Source organism: Bubalus bubalis, chromosome X, assembly GCF_019923935.1.
Source record: "Bubalus bubalis isolate 160015118507 breed Murrah chromosome X, NDDB_SH_1, whole genome shotgun sequence".
NCBI classification, from domain to species: domain Eukaryota; kingdom Metazoa; phylum Chordata; class Mammalia; order Artiodactyla; family Bovidae; genus Bubalus; species Bubalus bubalis.
Window position 1 is genome coordinate 81602692 of NC_059181.1, and position 21751 is coordinate 81624442.

General features: G+C 43.5%; 1 protein-coding gene across 2 annotated transcripts in view; it reads left to right on the top strand.

The window, feature by feature from the left end:
• Positions 1–1432: 1432 nt before the first annotated feature.
• The window catches only part of LHFPL1 (LHFPL tetraspan subfamily member 1), a 60240-nt gene continuing 39921 nt past the window's right edge, over positions 1433–21751 (top strand). For both annotated transcript variants that reach the window (XM_006048219.4, XM_025276467.3), the window contains exons 1-2: positions 1433–1554; positions 10288–10930. In XM_006048219.4, coding sequence (XP_006048281.1) covers positions 10480–10930 — 451 coding nt within the window. In that variant the 5' untranslated portion in view covers positions 1433–1554; positions 10288–10479. The remainder of the gene's footprint in view (positions 1555–10287; positions 10931–21751) is intronic.

Below are 21751 nucleotides of genomic sequence, written 5' to 3' on the forward strand. Positions count from 1 at the left end.
AGACCAGTTCTGTAAGGAACAAGGGAAATGGGTAGAAGCAATGGCAACCCACTCCAGTACTCTTGCCTGGAAAATCCCATGGATGGAGGAGCCTGGTAGGCTGCAGTCTATGGGGTCGCTAAGAGTCGGGCACGACTGAACGACTTCACTTTCACTTTTCACTTTCATGCACTGGAGAGGGAAATGGCAACCCACTCCGATATTCTTGCCTGGAGAATCCCAGGGACAGAGGAGCCTACTGGGCTGCCGTCTACGGGTCGCACAGAGTCGGACACGACTGAAGTGACTTAACAGCAGCAGCAGCAGTATGCTCTATTAGGGCTTCCCTGGTAGCTCAGACGGTAAAGAACCCACCTTCAATGCAGGAAACCCCAGTTTGATCCCTTGTTCAAGAAGATCCCCTGGAGAAGTGAATGGCTACCCACTCCAATATTCTTGCCTGGAAAATTCCTTGGACAGAGGAGCCTGGTGGGCTACAGTCTATGGGTTCGCAAAGAGTCAGACACGACTGGGCAACTAACACAAAACAACACAACAGTATGCTCTATTAAGTTTAGCTAGTTACCATTCCTTCTTCTAACTCATTTTGTTCAGCCAAGTTCCCTGTTCACAAGGCAACTCAGAGGTGAAAGGAGACATATATGCAAAAAGTTGATACAAGGTAGAAGGTAATAAATTTCCTGAAATAAATATATAGTGCCAGGGACATTAGAGGTGGGAGAAATGACATCAGCTTGGAGCAGAGTGTCAGGCAAAGCTTCATGAATCTCCAGACTTCTCAACTCTTCTCTCAAACATAAAAACAGTTATTGGTGCTTTGGGATATTAAACATTGACTTTTGGTAGTGCTGCTATAATTTTTTGATAGTACTGTTATTTTTTTTTTAAAGTATTATTTAGCCTTTTCAATGTGTGATTTTAACTTTTTCAGTGTAAACTTGCAAGACCTTGGAGTCATGGATGGCCCTGTTGGAGCACCTTCCCCGTCATATAGTGGAAATCAGTTTGGGGAAAAGAGTTTATTCTGTCCTACTCCCTTCATGCATGTGTCTACTGAGTCATTTCCAGCCACGTAAATCTGCTATGTAATATACATGGTGAGATTATTTAGGGTTTGGGAAGTTAGGGAGAACCTCTATTCCTCAGCAGGCATTTGGGCAGCAAGTGAGGAAGTGAGACAGCTATGCAGTTCAAGTGTGGACATGCCTGCACACACTCATACACACACACATATACACATGCATGCACACTCGCACTTACTCACGCACAGCTGACTTGGCATCTGTGAGGATGGAGGTGGGGGATGCTGTGCCTGCTGAGCTACAAGTGCCTGCATGTCTGAGGCTGACTTTGAAGACTCCAGCATGTTTGGAGTTAATTCCCATTAGGTTAGACTCCGCCTCTCTCTCCCAAAGGTAAAGCAAGTTTTTTTCAGGCATCACTGCAAAGAGCAGCTGGAATTCCCATCCCCTCTGACAAGCTGTGAGGAGAAGTTGTTTCTCAGATGTGAGTCCGAAGACAGGGAATAAGTCAATCAGCCTTCGTGGTCAGAAGGTAAATTTGCAACTTGGGCCAAATACAATTGAAACAGCTGGATAAGAAACTGTTTGCTCTCCCCTTGCTCAGCCCCCCTTCTCCCCTTCCTTTCTCAGGCTTCCTGCCCTTTCATCTGACAGCTCAGAGAAGCTGTTTTCTTCCCAAAGGCAAACTGGTTCATTTTTACTTCCTCAAGTCTGTTGTTTGCACAGAGGCTAAGAGGAATCGGGGCTGGATTCCCGTTTCGTGTTGACACGGTGTGAAGACCTAAGAGTTAAATGCTGGTTGGTTTCCCCAGGAGAGTTGGTAACTTGAGGAGAGGAAGTCCGTGTCTCTGGGAGTGGAGGGAAGGATTTTGTTCTGACCTGTCTATAGAAATAAAAGTGGATCGGGTTTGCTGATGTGCTGGGTTGACTTCTTAGACTTGCCAAAATTGGGGTTACGGTACTGAAATGGGGTGCTTGGGTTAAACTGAAATGCAGATGTTGAAGTGAGTTGGACTGGAAGTAAAAGATTGCATTTGCTCAGTAAATATTTGAGTTCCTACTGTGTGCCAAAGCATGATGATTTCCAGAAAAACCTGCAATAGTTTAGCTATAAATCCATTCTTGAAAGGAACACTGGGCCAAATAATTCTGTTTCATGGTAGGAAACAAAGCAGAAAGAAGTCTCATGGTGAGGAGAAATCACTGAGATACTGGTTAGGGGAGAAAGGGAAGAGGAATAATGTTCTCCTTCTTGAGTGACTCTGAGTCTTCTCTATTACTTAATGGGACGACATTGTCTTCTCTAGTAGATGGGAGAATTACCTATCCTGGTGTTAGGATAACAGCACAGATGATACTTCACTTGAACTCGGTGTTCCATCATCTTCATTTTATAGAGGAAACTCAAACTCAGAGGTTTTAAGTGAGCCTTTCAACTTCATCTAACTTGTAAGGGGCAGACCTCAGGACCCTATCCCAAATCTGGATTCCAAAATCTGGACTCTTGTCCATGAAGATGCTATTTCTCAATCATTAGTTTCCATCAGAATCAATTGAGGATTTTTGAAAAATGCCAATTCCATAGATTCTAATTCAGTGAATCCTAAAAGGAGGTTGGACAAGTACTGATGGTAATTCTGATGCAGAGGTGTTAGGGGACCCCATTTGAAAAACACTCTTCACATGCCAGGCTGCCTCTCATGTCTGCTGAAGTAGGAGAAGCATTCAGTGCACCTTCTTCTTAGACTGGCTAGATTCATTGAATGGAGGAGGTCAGCTGTGGTGGCATTTTATTCATTACTGGAGGTCATGGGTAGAGGGAGTACTGGGCAACAATAGTAGGGCTGGGGCTGTTAACTTAAGGTTGTAGGGAAATGCTTTACCAGCTAATCCATTGTTGATAGAACTTAACGGTGTCTTGCCAGAGCAGGCTGGTTGGAGTAGTTCCTAACCCATGGAGGGTGTGAGATTGGCCTCCTAGCCGACCAATTGAACACTAAAGGTGGTGGCACTGGTCCAGGCAAAATAAGACCTGGGGTGAAGATCTCTGATTGATACCCCACTTTCCAAAGCAAAAGACAGACAGGGAGCTCAATGAGCAGTATTTTATTTTATTTTTACAAAGAAGGGAGAAGCTCATATAAAATTTAGGGAAATTATTCCAATTTCCACCTTTCTAATCTCAGACTCAGGAGAAAGGGAATAGCCCAGGACATAACATGGAGGTTCTTTTTATGGTCTTTCCCTGTCTCTCCATGGCCAACGTGATTATTTAGAATTGACCTTCTAGGTTATTGATGACTCAGTTGGTCCTCTCTCGGCACTAATTCCCTGGCTTCCTGCCTCCCAATATCTTACCTCCTGGTGAACATCTTCACCTCAGGATGGAGAAATGCAAATAAATGAACAAACAAACACAACACAGCTACTTTTACTAGTCTTTCTACCCCAGATTAAAAGAGGATGGGAGGAGGGAGAAGACTTAGAAAGACAATCCACAAGCAAGAAAGCTGAGGATTTGAAAGACAAGATTTAGACCTAAAGTGAGGTCTTTATAAGCATAGAGTAGAATGGTGGTTGCCAGGGGCTGGAGGAAGGGGGAATGTGGAGCTGTTTCTCAGTAGGCATAAAGTTTCAGTTACACAAGGTGAAAAACTTCTAGAGATATTCTGTACAGCTTTGTGCCTGTGGTTAACAGTATGGTGGTGTGCACTTCAAAAATACATTGCAAGGATAGACCTTATGTTAAGTTTTCTTAACACACACAAACCCACAAAAGAGTACAAGGAACTTGTTTTTTCAATTTGTTTATTTATTTTTAATTGGAGGATAATTGCTTTACAATGTTGTGTTGGTTTCTGCTGTACAACAACATGAATCAGCTATAAGTATACATGTCTCCTCCCTCTCCAAACTCCCTCCTACCCCCACCCCATACCACCCCTTTATGTTGTCACAGAGCACTGGGTTGAGCTCCCTGTGTTATATAGCAACTTCCCATTAGCTATCTGTTTTACATATGGTAGTTTATATGTTTCAGCTCTACTCTCTCAATTCGTTCCACCCTCTCCTTACCCTCTATGTCCACAAGTCCATTCTCCAGGTCTGCATCTCTACTCCTGCCCTGCAAATAAGTTCATCAGTACAGTTTTTCTATATTTCATATATATGGGTTAATACATGATATTTTTCTCTTTCTGACTTACTTCACCCTGTATAACAGGCTCTAGGTTCATCCACCTCACTAGAACTGACCCAAATTCATTACAAGGAACTTTTTGAAAATTATGAATATATTCAGTGCCTTGGCTGTGGTGACGGTGTTACAGATGTAGGCATGTGTCCAAACTCATCGAGATATATACATTGAATATGCGCAGATTTTCATATATCAAGTGTACCTCAATAAACTTTACAAAAAGTGAGGTCTTCAAGTCACCACGATACAAATGGGAAGCAAACACAATTCTGGGGGTAGGTAAGTCATGAGATGATTTCAGGCATAGGAGAATCTGGAGAGATGCCCATTGGGGAGATGTATAGAGGAGAAAATTCTGGGGGAACTCAGGTGGCAGAAAATAAGGCAAGAAATACTTGGAAAGTGGTTATAGATTCTTTTTTGAGGCTGTGTCTGAAGCAGGTGGTACTTGTGGTAAAGAATCCATCTGCAGTGCAGGAGACCAAGGTTCCATCCCGGGTCAGTAAGATCCCTTGGAAAAGGAAATGGCTACCTATTCCAGTGTTCTAGCTTGGAGAATCCCATGGACAGAGGAGCCTGGCGGGCTACAGTCCATAGGGTCACACAGAGTTGGACACAACTGAAGTGACTTAGCACGCACTGAAGCAGAAAGATCTAGAATGGTCATGTTGCTTATATACCCAATTCGATACAAGAGCAAGAAATTTTTCTGGAGTAGGACTCTATTTACCCACTGAAACCATATGCCTATGCTTATTAATTATTTCTTAAAGTCTCAACACTGAGTATGATGAATAGGGTTGGCCAAAAAGTTCTTTCAGGTTTTTCTGTAAGCTGTTACGGAAAAAGCTGAACAAACTTTTTGGCCAACCCACTATTTGTTAAAGGGTTGGCTAGTAGGCTATGCACATTGTTTGGGGGTGTGAGGAGAAATGCCCATTCATATTCCCTTGCCAATAACAGTGCCAACAAATCTGCTTCTCACAAACCAGTCCAAAACCGGTAGTGTTTTGAGTCCTTTTCCATGGAGACTGGGGAGGAGATAAGGTGTTGGAAGAATTTGCTTTATTTTTCTCCACCAAAAAAAATACAAGAGCAATGTTTCCAGTTTCATTGATATTAAGTAAGTGCTCACATATAAGAAGGGATGCACAGGAGTGAAAAGTTGAGAACAAATGATTACAGGCTTGGGAAAGAGACACCACAGGGAGAGGTAGAGTGCTCATTTGGGGAGGAAAAGTCCAAAGGTAAGGTACCAGCAGGGCTTCCCCTGTGGTTCAGATGGTAAAGAATCCTCCTGCCAATGCAGGAGATTCAAGAGACACAGGTTCAATCCCTGGGTTGGGAAGATTCCCTGGAGGAGGGCATGGCAACCCACTCTAGTATTCTTGCCTGGAGCTCCATGGGGTCGCAAGAGCAACTGAGCACAAGATACCAGCAATCTGAGTTAATCTGTGTTGATGAAGGGCCCTTGTCTGGATGACAGTGGCCAATCTGTCCTCCATTTCCTCTGAGGACCTGACGAAAGGAATTGGTCTTAAGTTGGGAGTTGGTGATGGACAGGGAGGCCTGGAGTGCTGAGGTTCATGGAGTCGTAAAGAGTCAGACACGACTGAGCAACTGAACTGAACTGAACTGAACTGTATCAGAAAAAGGTTTAAAATGAGACATAAATTATTTATTGACAGTGAGAATCATCAAGCTACTGAGAAAAACTGTTGACTCCTCTTTTCTCTAGAGTTCTTTAAAAGCAGTATAGATAATCATTTGATATGTATGGCTTAGGAGTGTTTCCTACATCTTATAGGTTGAAATGACCTCTATGCATGAGTCTATTTTAGAATGACCACTGTATCCTTACTACTAGTCTCTAGTAAGGACAATAAATTTAGAACAGCCTTCATGCTTCCACCCTGGTCATTATAACTTTCCAGCCACACTCATTGCATCTCATACAGCCACTCTCAGAAACAGGCATGTGATCCATTGAGGAGATAGAGCAACCAAGGGGGAGAGACCGTGTGATAAACAAAGAGAGAGGGACAGTAGCCAACTTAGCAATACCTGGTTACTGGACCATTTAGCAGGAGCACCAGGCTGAGTTCTTGGTTTCTGAAATCCAGTGTGGCTGTGTGGTGAGGCCTTCCAGGACAGGGAAACAAAGTGATTGCTACATGAAATATACAAGAGAAGTAAAGTGAAGTATAGCATTGTGTGTGACTTTTATTTATGTGAATGTAAAAGAGACTTGGCTAGCTCCTGGGAATGAACTTGATTGCTTTGGAGGGCTGTCATGAAGGGAGGTTACTCCATGACAGGTGGTGCAGTAACTCAAAGCATTTGGTTGAATGCATTTCTCTGTGTGAACATATAACAGTGTACATGCAGACCCCACGTGGCCCATTGCCATAGGAGAAGCTGGGCTGGGGCTTATTTTGTGCTCAGAAAATATTGAGCAATGGGATCTCTGACCTCCCTTTCTTTACTGCATGAGGTCAAGCCTATGATTCAGAAAGATTTTACCTTCAGGATATAAAGATTTCATCTCTCCATTATTTAATTCCATGGTAACTTTTCACTTTATATTGTTTGAGTCCTGGAGAGAGAGCAAGAGAAAATTATCTGTGGCAGTGATTCTCAACCTGCTGTCCATGGATTATGCTGGCTCACCACACTTCTAGCCCTAGATAGAATGACTAACTCATCCATTTGGGGACTTTCCTATTAATAGTTTCATCCCTGACAATCCCACATCTCTTAGTCCCAAGTTAACTAGCATGGTTGGTCATCCTAGTTCTAAATGAGATAAGGAGAATGAGTTTTTATTGAAGTTGAAAGTACTTAATTTAAATTCTGAAAGCCAATGAGTTTTTCTAAAGCTAAACATATTTAATTTAAACTGAATTGTGTAATTCCACCTTCCTATCTCTTGGCTTCAAAATGGCATATTTAAAATGAAATGATGGTAACAGTGGTTGGTAGTCTTATAGGTTTTTAAACAGCCTGTCTTGGCACAGATGGTGATTACCTTATATCAGAAGCCCTCCTCCTATTTTAGTATAGCCTAGGTACCACTCACCGATTTAGTCCCTTTCTCTGCCTTATACTCTCTTCCCTTCTATTGGCTTTTGTCCTGGGACTTGATCTCAAAATGATAAACATTCATGGTGGACATATGGAGTTAGTTCTGACTACAAACTTGAAACATCTAATGCCCTGGTCCTGGTGGTGACATGCTGGGTAGAGAAAGTTGCTTTCCTCCTGCCTTGCCTGTCCTTCCCATCTGATTTTTTTCATCATCCTTAAACAGATTTGCCATTGTGGGTGGGAAACCATGAAGGCTTTTTGTTGAAACACTTTTGGGGTGATGAGGAAGAATATGGGGAGGGTGAAGTGAGAGGTGAGAAATGATGGTGTTGCCATTTGAGTCACTGTGTAAATTTGGGCAAGTTCCTTAGCTTTATTTTTTAAATTTATTTTTAATTGGAGAAAAATTGCTTTACAATGTTGGTTTCTGCCATACAAAATGCAAAACAGCAGGGATTATACATATATCCCCTCCCTCTGGAGCCTCCCTCCCCTCCCCACATCCCACCCTTCTGCGTAATCACAGAGGACCAGGCTGGGCTACAATAGCTTCCCACTAGTTATCTACTTTACACATGATAGTGTATATATGTCAGTGCTACTTTCTCCATTCATCCTGCTCTCCTTCCCCCACTGTGTTCACAAGTCCACTCTCTACATCTGCATCTCCATTCTTTCCCTGCAAATAGGTTCATCAGTACCATTTTTTTAGATTCCATATTTGCTCATTTGTAAACCAGGGGTACTACCTTTCTTACCAACCTGAGGAGATTGTTTAGCAGAGCACATGAAACAATGGTCTTGGAAGGGAATATGATGGTGCACCCAGCAGCTGTTTATCAGCTTGTTTCCTCTCATCCTCTGGCCTGGGCTTCTTCACCAGGAAGTGAGCTCATAAAAGAGAGCTGCTTGCATTTTCCATAATCTTACATGCTCTAATATAGCAAGCAGAGGCATTACCTCATTGCGGCCAAGCATACCTGCTTTCTAACAGCAATTACTCAAGACTAGTTTCACTTCTCCTGTTGGCTTTCAACCCTGCATCACATCTTTCTTTCATTCCCCCAACTCTCAGGCACAAAGCCTCATTCCCTGGGGCCCAGCTCGGGGCACTTTCTTCCCAAGCCCTAACATTCCAAAGTAAACACCTGCAATTTATAGTCTCTGCTCCCTTCCTGTGCAAAACACACAGCACACAATATATCTGTATTGGGAGGGGAATTGTGGTGAAGCAAGAAAAGAGCATTATACTAAGAATCGAATAACTGCACTCTGATCCAGCCAGGGTACTTCACTAGTTCTTTACCCTTGAGGAAATCATTTCCTCTCTGTATTTCTATATGTAAAGTGATAGAGGAGGAAGGTGGTTTGCACTGTGGAGTACAACAGTACTGGCCTAGGCATCTGTAGATTGGGTTTCTTATTCCAGTCTGGCTGCTTGCTAACTTCTCTGTGATTTGGGGGAAATCACTACCCACTTGCAAGGCCACACCTCCCCATATGTAAAAAAAAAAAAGGTTGAATTAGGTGATTCATTAAGATTTCTGCCAGCCTAGAAATTGGATGCTTCTCTAGAATGGTTTTAATTAAATATACATGGATGGCAGTGCCTGCTTCATGCCAGACATTGTTTGATAATAGTTGTGACATGGCTGGGAAAGGTCCTTGAGACTCTGAGTACAACTGCTACTTGTTTCTGGCCATGTCTCAACTGGCAAGGTGGTGACCCCATGGACAGTTCCTATAATTCCCCTGCCTTTAGTCCCCTACCCCTTCTCCCCTTTCCCACCACCTGTAACTTTAAGCAGTAGTGATGAATCATGAAGTTTCTGAAACAGATTCCAGCACCTGTTTGCTGGAGATGTTCACAGTGCTGTCAGCAGGCTGCAGTGTGGTCTCTGGCTGCCTTCATTGAGAAACAGGCCAGAATGCAATGGCAGATTAATGTAGTTGGGAAGGAAGCAGTTGATTTTTGACAGTGGGGTCTGTGAAAGCCATTTGTGAGCTGGGCTGAGGAGATTAAATCTAAAAAGGCACTCAGCGTCTTGAATCTGAGATGACTTGTTCCAAAGGCATCTTGAAAGGCCCTTACAGCTCGAGATCTATGTTCCTGCGGCCAGGCAAGGGGAACCAGATCTGTTTCAGAGAGAGAAGTTTTCATGATTATATTCAGCAAAGGACTGGGCAGCTTTTCTTAGTAGACAGTTTAGTGTTAAACAACTCTCATTGTTTGGGATGGTGCCTCCTTTTTTGTTCTTGAGGAAAAGTGACTGAACAGAGCTTGCTCAGTGATGAACATAAGGAATGAGACTAGGTGCCCCTTATTTTATTTACCCATTTAAACCTAACTGATGCAATATTGGGAAAGCCCAAGTTAATGCTCTCTTGGATATCCTACTAAGGTCAAATGGACACATCCTTTAACTCCATGGTGAGTGCTCCTTCCCTCTTCTCCCTTGGAGTATGGGCAGGCCCTGTGAGTGATCTTCCTTCTTCCTTCATTCTCTGAAAGCACCTTGGTTCCTGGCCCTCTTGAGGCAGTACCTCCTTCCAGGCCTCAGGTAAACAAGGTCATTCCATCAGAAATTGGGGTCTCTCTGGAGAGCCTAGGTTTGATTCAGGCCTCCCTCCTACCCCTTGTTCCAAGCTAGATGTCAAGAACTAAAAGCTCTCTGTTTGGCTTGCATTGGGCTTCTCAGGTGATGCTAGTGGTAAAGAATCTGCTTGCCAATGCAGGAGATGTAAGAGATGTGGGTTAAGTCCCTGGATTGGGAAGATCCCCTGGAGGAGGGCATGGCAACCCACTCCAGTATTCTTGCCTGGAGAATCACATGGACAGAGGAGCCTGGCGGGCTATAATCCATAGTGTCACAAAGGGTTGGTCACAATTGAAATGACTTAGCATTCACACACTTAGGCAGGCTGCACTGGAGTAGACGGAACAGTCACTAATTCACTTCTGTGGTTCTTCCATTGCAGCCTAGAGATCATAGAAGTCTGAACCAGGTGGAAGGAAGGGAAGATGGGAAAAGTGGTGGAGAGCAGAATCCCATAGGGACCCAAATGGTCCTCAAGACAATAACCTTATCCAGAAAGAAGTAAGGGCCAAGAAGCACATGACTGAGCCCTGGGGCTGGCCAGGCAGATGAAAACTAGGCTGGTGGAGCCTACATGACAACTTTCTGCATTTCGTCCTGTGAACCGACTCATCTCCCCATCCCCACCGAGAAACCTGGGACTATGAGGAGCAGCCTGACCCTGGTGGGGACCCTCTGGGCCTTCCTGTCCCTTGTTACCGCCGTGGCCAGTTCTACCAGTTACTTCCTGCCTTATTGGCTTTTTGGATCTCAGCTGGGGAAGCCAGTGTCATTCAGCACATTCCGGAGGTGCAATTACCCTGTGAGGGGAGAGGGGCAGAGTCTGATCATGGTTGAAGAGTGTGGGCGCTATGCCAGCTTCAGTGCCATCCCCAGCCTGGCCTGGCAGATGTGCACGGTGGTGACAGGTGCTGGCTGTGCTCTGCTGCTCCTGGTGGCACTGGCTGCTGTCCTGGGCTGCTGCATGGAAGAACTCATCTCCAGAATGATGGGACGTTGCATGGGAGCTGCACAGTTCGTGGGAGGTAAGACTGTGTGGCTGAGATTGGAGAGGTTGGGGAGCTTTGCAGGGGTGGGCATAGTGGGCGTGTTGCCTTACAGGGAAATCCACTCTCAGCTTCTCCTCTTTGTCCAACCCTAAGGCTGTGAATGGGCTAAGGCTGTGAATGGGCTTCCCTCGTGACTCAGATGGTAAAGAATCTGCCTACCAATGCAGGAGACACAGGTTCGATCCCTGAGTTGGAAAGATCCCCTGGGGTAGGAAATGGCAGTCCACTCCAGTATTCTTGCCTGGGGAATCCCATGGACAGAGGAGCCTGGGGTGCTACAGTACGGGGGGGAGGTCACAAAGAATCAGACATGACTTGGCAACTGGACAACAACTAGACTCTGAATGGGGGCTCCTTTGAAATACCTGGTCTGGGACTCCCCAAAGCGCAATCTACATTAGGGTTTTATTCACAGCAAAATTGTCTAGTAGGCAGAATTGATATCTGTTTTTTTGGCCCTGATTTTCATCACATTCTTTTGCCTGCAGAGTACCCATCTAACAATATTATCCAGGTCTGATTTGCAGAGGACGCAACTCTAGTATACTACTAGTATGGTATACAACTCTATACTCTAGTATTACAGTTCCCAAATAAACTTGACTTCTAAGATCCCTGATCGCTGGTAGTTATCTGAGGACCGTGATCTCATTAACACGTACACAAAGGTGCTAATTACTGAATGAGTTTAATATGCAGTCCTCACCAAAAAAATACATCTCTAATAGTGAAATGCTAGCTACCAGGCAGACTGCAGTTGACCGCTTATCTGGCAATATCTAAGGCTAGCCCTGACTGGTAGTCATCAACAGTCTATCCAGGTTTCCTCTGGCCCCGACTCACTCTACTTATCTTTTCCCTCATTCAGTCTGCCTCTAAATTTAGTGTGGGAGACCTGGGATGCTGCAGTGTGTGGATGGGCTAAGAAAGAACAAAATGCAAAAATGGCAGACAGTAGGAAAGCAATGGGAGTGGTTTCATTTGAACTGAGAAGAAAAAGGCAAGTTTAGACACACAGGCAAATACGTGTGTGAATATATGAGCTATTTTTCACACCTGGATGGGGAAATGGAAAAAAGTGCTGGTAGAATCTATGGCTGAAGTTTGTTGTTGTTCCTGAAGTTTTAGAATTCCTATTCATTGTAACTGTCATCTCCATTAGCAGCACAGTGTGGGTGACTGGAGCCAGGAAACTTCGATCCCACTTCTGGCTCTTTCACTAAGTTGCCCTGTGGTTGTAAGCAAATGACTGACCTCTCTCATGTTCACTTCCCTTCTTTCCTTGAATTGGTTCATTGGCAAGATAGCCCAGATCCTAATTACCTTCTTCTCTCCGATGACTGCGTTCAAGTAGCCTTGAGGTGCAATGGCAGTGATGAGCTAAGACCGTGCTTCTCATCAGGGACTGACTTTTTACACCCTTCACCCCCCACCCCAACCAGAAGACATTTAGTAATGTCTTTGAGACATTTATGGTTATCACATATTCGGGAGGGTGTTACTGACAATCGGTGGATAAAGGTGAGGGATGCTGTTAAATATACCACAATGCATAAGAATAAAACAGTTGTCTACTCCCCAAAACAAAGAAATATCTGGTCCCAAATGTCAATAGTGCCAAAGTTGAGAAACCTTAAGCTAACGTATTATGATTTCCTTGCCTTCTTATGAAAAGTACCGGATTCTCTTTTGTGCCACTTAAGATGATGTTTTGTTTCCCTCTTTCCTCTAAGGAAAAGGGACCAGATATTTCTTTGTTTTGGGGAGTAGGCAACTATTTTATTCTTATGCATTGTGGTATATTTAACTGCATCCCTCACCTTTATCCACTGATTGTCAGTAATACCCTCCCGAATATGTGATAACCATAAATGTCTCAAAGACATTACTAAATGTCTTCTGGTTGGGGTGGGGGGTGAAGGGTGTAAAAAGTCAGTCCCTGATGAGAAGCACGGTCTTAGCTCATCACTGCCATTGCACCTCAAGGCTACTTGAATGCAGTCATCGGAGAGCTCACAGTAAAAAAATAGAGCCTGTAAAAAAAAGCTCATTGTAAAAATTTTAAATTTGAATTAACATTCTAATCTAATGAAGTAATCCGTGAACTGAATGGGGAAGAACTTTAACTGAGTGGCAGATGTCATGCAGAGGCAACAGAAACATCAGTATCATTTTCATCTCATATGATTCTGCCATTTTATATTCCCCATTGGCTATTGCTCATAGGAACATAGTCACAGTGTTTATGCTTAGATGAAGGTCTTTAAAACTCAAGAATAAAATGCCACTTGACAATAGTCATGGAAAGAGTTAAGACCCAAGGTGTGCTACAAGGTCTCTCTCTGGACAAGGGAATAATATTGGACAGATGGCTGAATTTCCACAACTTTCCCATCTGTAATACCAGCCAACTAAGAGTCATTTTCATTTCCTTTTTAGAAACTGGAGCCTGTCAAGGTTATATCAGATGTGAAGGAATGGTAAAGCCTGCTTGAATATATCATATTTTCTAGGCGCCCCTTGGCACACAAACATTATCCAAGGTTCTGCAGAGATCTTGTGCCTCACTCCTCAGAGATGGGCACTGTTAGTGGCAGAAAGCCAAACCTGAAGAGTGTTTTGAGCTACACGGATAAAAGACATAAGAGAAAGAGCTGTGGGGGTTAAGTTGAAGCCTGTTGTTCAACCGAGGGAAATTGATTTCATTGCTCCAGGCTGGACTGCTTCTCAGCAGCTAGTGCATTAACCAAAATATATCAGGGGGAGGAGCCCATTTGTTTCAGGTTTGGTTTATCTCTGCCAGACCCCAAACCACTGAAGAGATGGAGTATCCATTAAGAACTACTCCCTCCCCTCTGCCTGATTTTTGTTCCCCAGTTTGGCGGCTGTCCACAGAGATGAGCGGTGGGAAGTGGGAGAGACAGGAAGAAATAAAGTACTGCTGGCCTGAGTCAGATTCAGCAAGGTGACCTGATGGGGCCCTTGGGTCCTATTTGCTCCACCTGCAGCCAATCCAGCTGGACAAGTGTAGGATCCAGAGAGCCTTCCACTGGGACCTTCATGCCCTCCTCTAACCAGGGAAGGAAACATCTGGTCAGGAGATTATTTCAACCCCGGGGATGCTGAGGTTTCCAACCAGCTGGCCCCTGATCCCAGAGAATAAGGTCATTATTTACATTCCCCTGTGTATACACATGCAAGATGCTTTTGAATTATCCTCTAACTTCAGTGAGAGCTAACTGAAGAAGAAATAGGTGAGAAGTAAATATAAAGAACTCTTGGCAGGAAAAAGTGTAAGATCTTGGATCAGGTTACTTGAGGGAGGCCAAGAATCTTTCTAGAGCAGGGAATGTATCAGAATCACCTGGAGTGCTTAAAAAAATGGTCTCTCTCACTCTTTCCCATACTGATATACATAGCAACAGGTGGAAGGCTACATGTTTTTAAAAATCTCCCCAGTGACTCTGATGTGTGTTCTGTGTTCCCTTTCCCCAACCCAAGTGAGAACTACCACTCTGGACTTTTTATTTTGGTTTAGTTAAGCAGATAGAATTCAACAAACCCAGACAGGCACTAATGTTTTGCTCCATATAAGGTCCTAATGCTACATGCTTCAAGCTGAATGAAATTGCCATTGGAGACAGATCACTGAGAATGTGATTCAAGGAAAGGGTGGTGTTTTCTAAAATCCATTATCTTCTCTGCAAACCAAGCATTTCCTGAAAAGTCTTGCAAACTGTCATCAGTCATCATTTAACTTATATGTACCATGTTGAGCAAGGATTATAAAAGTGGCTTTCTGTTTGGGAAATGGTATTTAAAGGAGTTAACCTATTAACAAAGACTCATGTAGAAGATTTGAAGCAGAGCAGAGAATGTGGTCCAGGCCTTCTGACTCTCAGCCCTGGGCTTTATGCACTGGTGTCATTGATTTTTCTTTATCTCTTTAGAGAGGAAGTTCTATCACAGTGTTTTTCAGAGTGGTGCTGAAGCACTTGTATAAGAATTTCCTGGTGTGCTTATTAAATGCAGATTCCTTAGGGCCTTTAAACTTCTGAAAGAGATGGGAATACCAGACCACCTGACCTGCCTCTTGAGAAACCTGTATGCAGGTCAGGAAGCAACAGTTAGAACTGGACATGGAACGACAGACTGGTTCCAAATAGGAAAAGGAGTACGTCAAGGTTGTATATTGTCACCCTGCTTATTTAACTCATATGCAGAGTACATCATGAGAAACGCTGGGCTGGAAAAAGCCACAAGCTGGAATCAAGATTGTTGGGAGAAATATCAATAACCTCAGATATGCAGATGACACCACCCTTATGGCAGAAAGTGAAGAGGAACTCAAAAGCCTCTTGATGAAAGTGAAAGTGGAGAGTGAAAAAGTTGGCTTTAAGCTCAACATTCAGAAAACAAAGATCATGGCATCTGGTCCCTTCACTTCATGGGAAATAGATGGGGAAACAGTGGAAACTGTCAGACTATTTTTCTGGGCTCCAAAATCACTGCAGATGGTGATTGCAGCCATGAAATTAAAAGATGCTTACTCCTTGAAAGGAAAGTTATGAGCAACCTAGACAGCGTATTAAAAAGCAGAGATATTCCTTTGCCAACAAAGGTCCATCTAGTCAAGACTATGGTTTTTCCCAGTGATCATGTATGGATGTGAAAGTTGGACTGTTAAGAAAGCCGAGCGCTGAAGAATTGATGCTTTTGAACTGTGGTGTTGGAGAAGGCTCTTGTGAGTTCCTTGGACTGCAAGGAGATCCAACCAGTCCATCCTAAAGGAGACAAGTCCTGGGTGTTCATTGGAAGGACATGCTGAGGCTAAAACTCCAATACTTTGGCCACCTCATGCGAAGAGTTGACTCATTGGAAAAGACCTTGATGCTGGGAGGGATTGGGGGCAGGAGGAGAAGGGGATGACAGAGGATGAGATGGCTGGATGGCATCACTGACTCGATGGACATGAGTCTGAGTGAATTCTGGGAGTTGGCGATGGACAGGGAGGCCTGGCATGCTGCGATTCATGGGGTTGCAAAGAGTCAGACATGACTGAGTGACTGAACTGAACTGAAACCTCCCGAATAAGAGCTGATGCCTGGCACTCTGGATTCTACATAGCCTCTCAGGCTGACTTATTTATTTTTGAAAGTATAATATGAAATATTTCAGATATATGCATCATAAGGCTTAAGGAATAGACTATTACTGCTGTTGTTTAAGTCTTCATACCCTGATCGTACTCCCCTGTCTCCACGGCAAAGGTAACTACTCACATCCATATATGAATACAGGAAAAACCATAGCTTTGACTAGATGGACCTTTGTTGGCAAAGTAATGTCTCTGCTTTTTGATATGCTGTATAGGTTGGTCATAGCTATTCTTCCAAGGAGCAAGCATCTTTTAATTTCATGTCTTCAGTCACCATCTGCAGTGATTTTGGAGCCCCCCAAAATAAAGTCCCTCACTGTCTCCATTGTTTCTGCATCTATTTGCTATGAAATGATGGGACTGGTGGAGAAGGAAATGGCAACCCACTCCAGTATTCTTGCCTGGAGAATCCTGTGGATGGAGGAGCCTTGTGGGCTGCTGTCCATAGGGTCACACAGGGTTGAACACTACTGAAGTGACTTGGCATGTATGCATGCATAGTGGGACTGGATGCCATGATCTTAGTTTTCTGAATGTTGAATATTAAACCAGCTTTTTCACTCTCCCCTTTCACTTTCATCAAGAGGCTCTTGAGTTCTTCTTCACTTTCTGCCATAAGGGTGGGGTCATTTGCATATCTGAGGGTATTGATATTTCTCCCAGCAATCTTAATTCCAGCTTGTGCTTCATCTAGCCTAGCATTTCACATGATGTACTCTGCATATAAGTTAAATAAGCAGGGTGACAATATACAGCCTTGACATACTCCTTTCCCTATTTGGAACCAGTCTGTTGTTCCATGTCCAGTTCTAACTGTTGCTTCTTGATCTGCATACAGATTTCTCAAGAGGCAGGTCAGGTGGTCTGGTATTCCCATCTCTTGAAGAATTTTCCAGTTTGTTGTGATTCACATAATCAAAGGCTTTGGTGTAGTCAATAAAGCAGAAATAGATGCTTTTCTGGAACTCTCTTGCTTTTTTGATGATCCAGTGGATGCTAGCAATTTGATCTCTGGTTCCTCTGCTTTCTCTAAATCCAGCTTGAACATCTGGAAGTTCACGGTTCATGTATTGCTGAAGCCTGGCTTGGAGAATTTTGAGCATTACTTTACTAGCATGTGAGATGAGTGCAATTGTGTGATAGTTTGAACATTCTTTGGCATTGCCTTTCTTTGGGATTGGAATGAAAACTGACCTTTTCCAGCCCTGTGGCTACTGCTGAGTTTTCCAAATTGCTGGTATATTGAGTGCAGCACTTTCACAGCATCATCTTTTAGGATTTGAAATAGCTCAACTGGAATTCCATCGCCTCCACTAGCTTTGTTCATAGTGATGCTTTCTAAGGCCCACTTGACTTCACATTCCAGGATGTGTGGCTCTAGGTGAGTGATCACACCATCATGGTTATCTGAGTCATGAAGATCTTTTTTGTACAGTTCTTCTGTGTATTCTTGCTACCTCTTCTTAATATCTTCCGCTTTTGTTAGGTCCATACCATTTCTGTCCTGTATTGTGCCCATCTTTGCATGAAACGTTCCCTTGGTATCTCTAATTTTCTTGAAGTGATCTCTAGTCTTTCCCATTCTATTGTTTTCCTCTATTTCTTTGCATTGATCACTGAAGAAGGCTTTCTTATCTCTCCTTGTTATTCTTAGGAACTCTGCATTTAGATGGGTATATCTTTCCTTTTGTCCTTTTCCTTTCACTTCTCTTCTTTGCTCAGCTATTTGTAAGGCTTCCTCAGACAACCATTTTGCCTCTTTGCATTTCTTTTTCTTGGGGATGGTTTTGATCCCTGCCTCCTGTACAATGTCATGAACCTCCGTCCATAGGTTCATGGTCAGAGTTCATAGGCACTCTGTCTATCAGATCTAATCTCTTGAATCTATTTGTCACTTCCACTATATAATCATAAGGGCTTTGATTTAGGTCATACCTGAGTGGCTTATTGGTTTTCCCTACTTTCTTCAATATAAGTCTGAATTTGGCAATAAGGAGTTCATCATCAGAACCACAGTCAGCTCCCAGTCTTGTTTTTGCTGACTGTATAGAGCTTTTCCATCTTTGGCTACAAGGAATATAATCAATCTGTTTTCGATATTGACCATCTGGTGATGTCTATGTGTAGAGTCTTCTCTTGTGTTGTTGGAAGAGGGTGTTTGCTGTGACCAGTGCATTCTCTTGGCAAAACTCTGTTAGCCTTTGACCTGCTTCATTCCGTATTCCAAGGCCAAATTTGCCTGTTACTCCAGGTGTTTCTTGACTTCCTACTTTTGCATTCCAGTCCCCTATAATGAAAAGGACATCTTTTTTGAGTGTTAGTTCTAGAAGATCCTGTGGGTCTTCACAGAACCATTCAACAATGAGGATAAATGACCCTGTGACTTTGTTTTTAAAATAATATGTCTCCTTGGACATCTTTAGCCATCTGTGATCAAATGTGTTATAATCCTCTGTTACAAGTGCAATTAAGTATGCACTTGTATGTTACAAGTCCATGAAGTATGTTTACAACCTATTGTGCTCACCTGTCTGAAAGGCAGGAGGGAGACTGGGGGATGGGAGGGGTGGTAGGGCAGGTTGAGAGGAGAATGTAGCCACCTGCACTGGGGCAGAACACATACCTGACAGATTCCTACTTTCTGGCTTGGTGCCTGAGAAAAATTGCAAGAAAACACCAAGCAGGTGACTTTTAAATCAAGCCTTGTTCAGCTTTTGACTTTTCATCTGTTATGAGGACAAAAAAATGTGAGGAAGAAATTAGCATGGCGAATATAAGTAGAAAGTTAGGGAAGAGCGAGAGAGATAGGCTGCTGTTTAATAATAGTAATAAATCTTTATTGAGCACATTCTATGTGCCTGGCAGCTTTATGAGTACTACTTTTTGAAACAGCCCTGTAAGTTAGAGTACTATTATTCCCATTTTAAAGATGAGGTAATTTAGGCACAGAGAGATTAAGTAACTTGCCAAAGTCACACAGCCTCTAGGGGGCAGAGCTGGAATTTGAAGTTAGGTCTAGGGACTGCTGCTGCTGCTGCTAAGTCACTTCAGTCGTGTCCGACTCTGTGTGACCCCATAGACGGCAGCCCACCAGGCTCCCTCGTCCCTGGGATTCTCCAGGCAAAAACACTGGAGTGGGTTACCATGGACTACAAAACCCAATCTCTTTCTCTCTCTCTTTTTCCCCAGCTTCACTGAAATACAATTAACATAACATTGTGTAAGTGTTAGGTGTACAATACACTGATTTGATGCACGTATGCATTGTGAAAGGATTATCACAATAATGTTAGAGAACACATAAATTGCCTCACATAATTGTTTTGTGGTGAGATCATTTAAGATCTACTCTCTTAGCAACTTTCAAGAATATAATATTGTATTGTTCTCTTGCTGTTTCTCTGAATCTTAATGCCTATAAGATTCCTAGTGCCTACTATAGATACTGTTGCCAAAAAGTGATCATTTCTGGACACCTGTCTCTAGAAGAACAGCACTTCTAAGGATCTCTCTTATCAGTAAGAAAAGCATTGCCAGCAACTTGAGTAAATTGCTTTCCCTCTCTGGGTCTAAGCACCCACATCTGTAATGGAGAGGGATTGGAGAAGATACTCTCCAAAGGCCTTTCCTTCTCTAAAATTCTGTAGCTGTATTGAATGTCTAGGATGACCTCTCATCTCTACTATGGAGATCCTTTCAGAAAGCTCCCCCCTTGGGAAGTGGGAGCAAAGGAAGCTATCTGTTAGATAGGCAGAGCATACTCTGACACAGGTACATTTATTGAGCACTTATTACATACCAGGTAATAAGTAGGTAACAAGGATACATAGTTGAAGAGAAATATGGTACCTGCCTTCAAGGAATGCACAGTCCAGTAATGAAAGCAGGTGGCAGTTTTAAGGGCTTATATCACAGAATATTCTGATCACAGAAGTAAGCACAGGGTATTTCTGGAGCAGAGGGAAGGAATATGTAACTTTGCTTGGGGTAGGCACTGGGGATGGTGATGAAAGATTTCCTGGAAAAGGTAATCTGTGACTTGAACTTCTCAGCATGATAAGGTCTAAGGAGCAGGAGGGCTGAAGAAGGTGGAAGGTTTCTCCTGCCATGTTAGGAAAGGCATTTAGCTAACACAGGCCCCTGCTTGTAAAGTCAGAGCTCATGCCCATCCCAGAGATCTGAGTGTGGAGGCTGGAATACAGAACTGCTGTTCTTTTATAAACATGTGTTTTTTTCTGCCTACTCTGTGTGGAAAAGCTCATTTTTTATTAACTCTTCTCTCAAAGGGTAGACACTGAAAGCAGGAAAAGGCTGAGGTTTCGTTTCCAGTTCTGTCCTTAACCCATTGTGTATACTCTGGGATCACATACTTTGGCGCATACCTCTTCATATCATATGATTTCAGTTTATCTGTAATAAGAAAAAAATGAGTGCTGTTCCATTGCCACTGGATAAATTCCAGAGCCTAGAAAAGTCTTTTGAGTGACCAGTTTCATTTCATTTAAGGCTATCGGACAGATAAGAATGTCTTCTACTTTTAAGCATTCCACTGAAGGGAATTTCTAACCTTACTTGGTCACTCTTTTTAGTTTCTAAACAGTCTCTCACCATCAGAAAGCTCCTTCTGTTTTCCTATTTAAACTCTTCTTGTTTTTTCTTTAGGTCCATATCTTTTTCTCTGGCCTCACTGAATATTGAGAACAGCTCGTGTTTCCATTGGAGAAGGCAATGGCACCCCACTCCAGTACTCTTGCCTGGAAAATCCCATGGACGGAGGAGCCTGGTAGGCTGCAGTCCATGGGGTCGCTAAGAGTCGGGCACGACTGAGTGACTTCACTTTCACTTTTCAGAAGGAAATGGCAACCCACTCCCGTGTTCTTGGCTGGAGAATCCCAGGGACAGGGGAGCCTGGTAGGCTGCCATCTCTGGGGTTGCACAGAGTCGGACACGACTGAAGTGACTTAGCAGCAGCAGCATGTTGCCATGTTGCTGACAAGCTTAGCGAGTATGTTAAGATCTTCTTCAAAAAGGCTTCAGCTGAAGGCAAAGTGGGCTTATTAGCTTCTCAGAGTGTATACAGAGAATCCTCCTCATTGAGGAAAGAGAAACAAAGGTAAGGCCAGCAGTCCCTGGAGCAGCCTGCCTTTCACTGTCTGGAACCTTTCTGGAACCTCTAAATATGCCAGTCAGTCACCATTAATCAAATACCTGCTTTGTGGGGGCTCTATACTATGTTACGGAGAAGGCAATGGCACCCTACTCCAGTACTCTTGCCTGGAAAATCCCATGGATGAAGGAGCCTGGTGGGCTGCAATCCACGGGGTCGCTAAGAGTCAGACACAACTGAGCGACTTCCCTTTCACTTTTCACTTTCATGCATTGGAGATGGAAATGGCAACCCACTCCAGTGTTCTTGCCTGGAGAATCCCAGGGACGGGGGAGCCTGGTGGGCTGCCGTCTATGGGGTCGCACAGAGTCGGACACGACTGAAGCGACTTAGCAGCAGCAGCAGCAGCAGCATACTATGTTAGGTTCTGCATCCACACTCGTGGTAGGTGACCATCCCATGACCTGTGGTGTAGCACTTAAGTATAGTGTTCTTGTAGTTAGACTCTCTTGGTTGTAAGTAGCAGAGACTC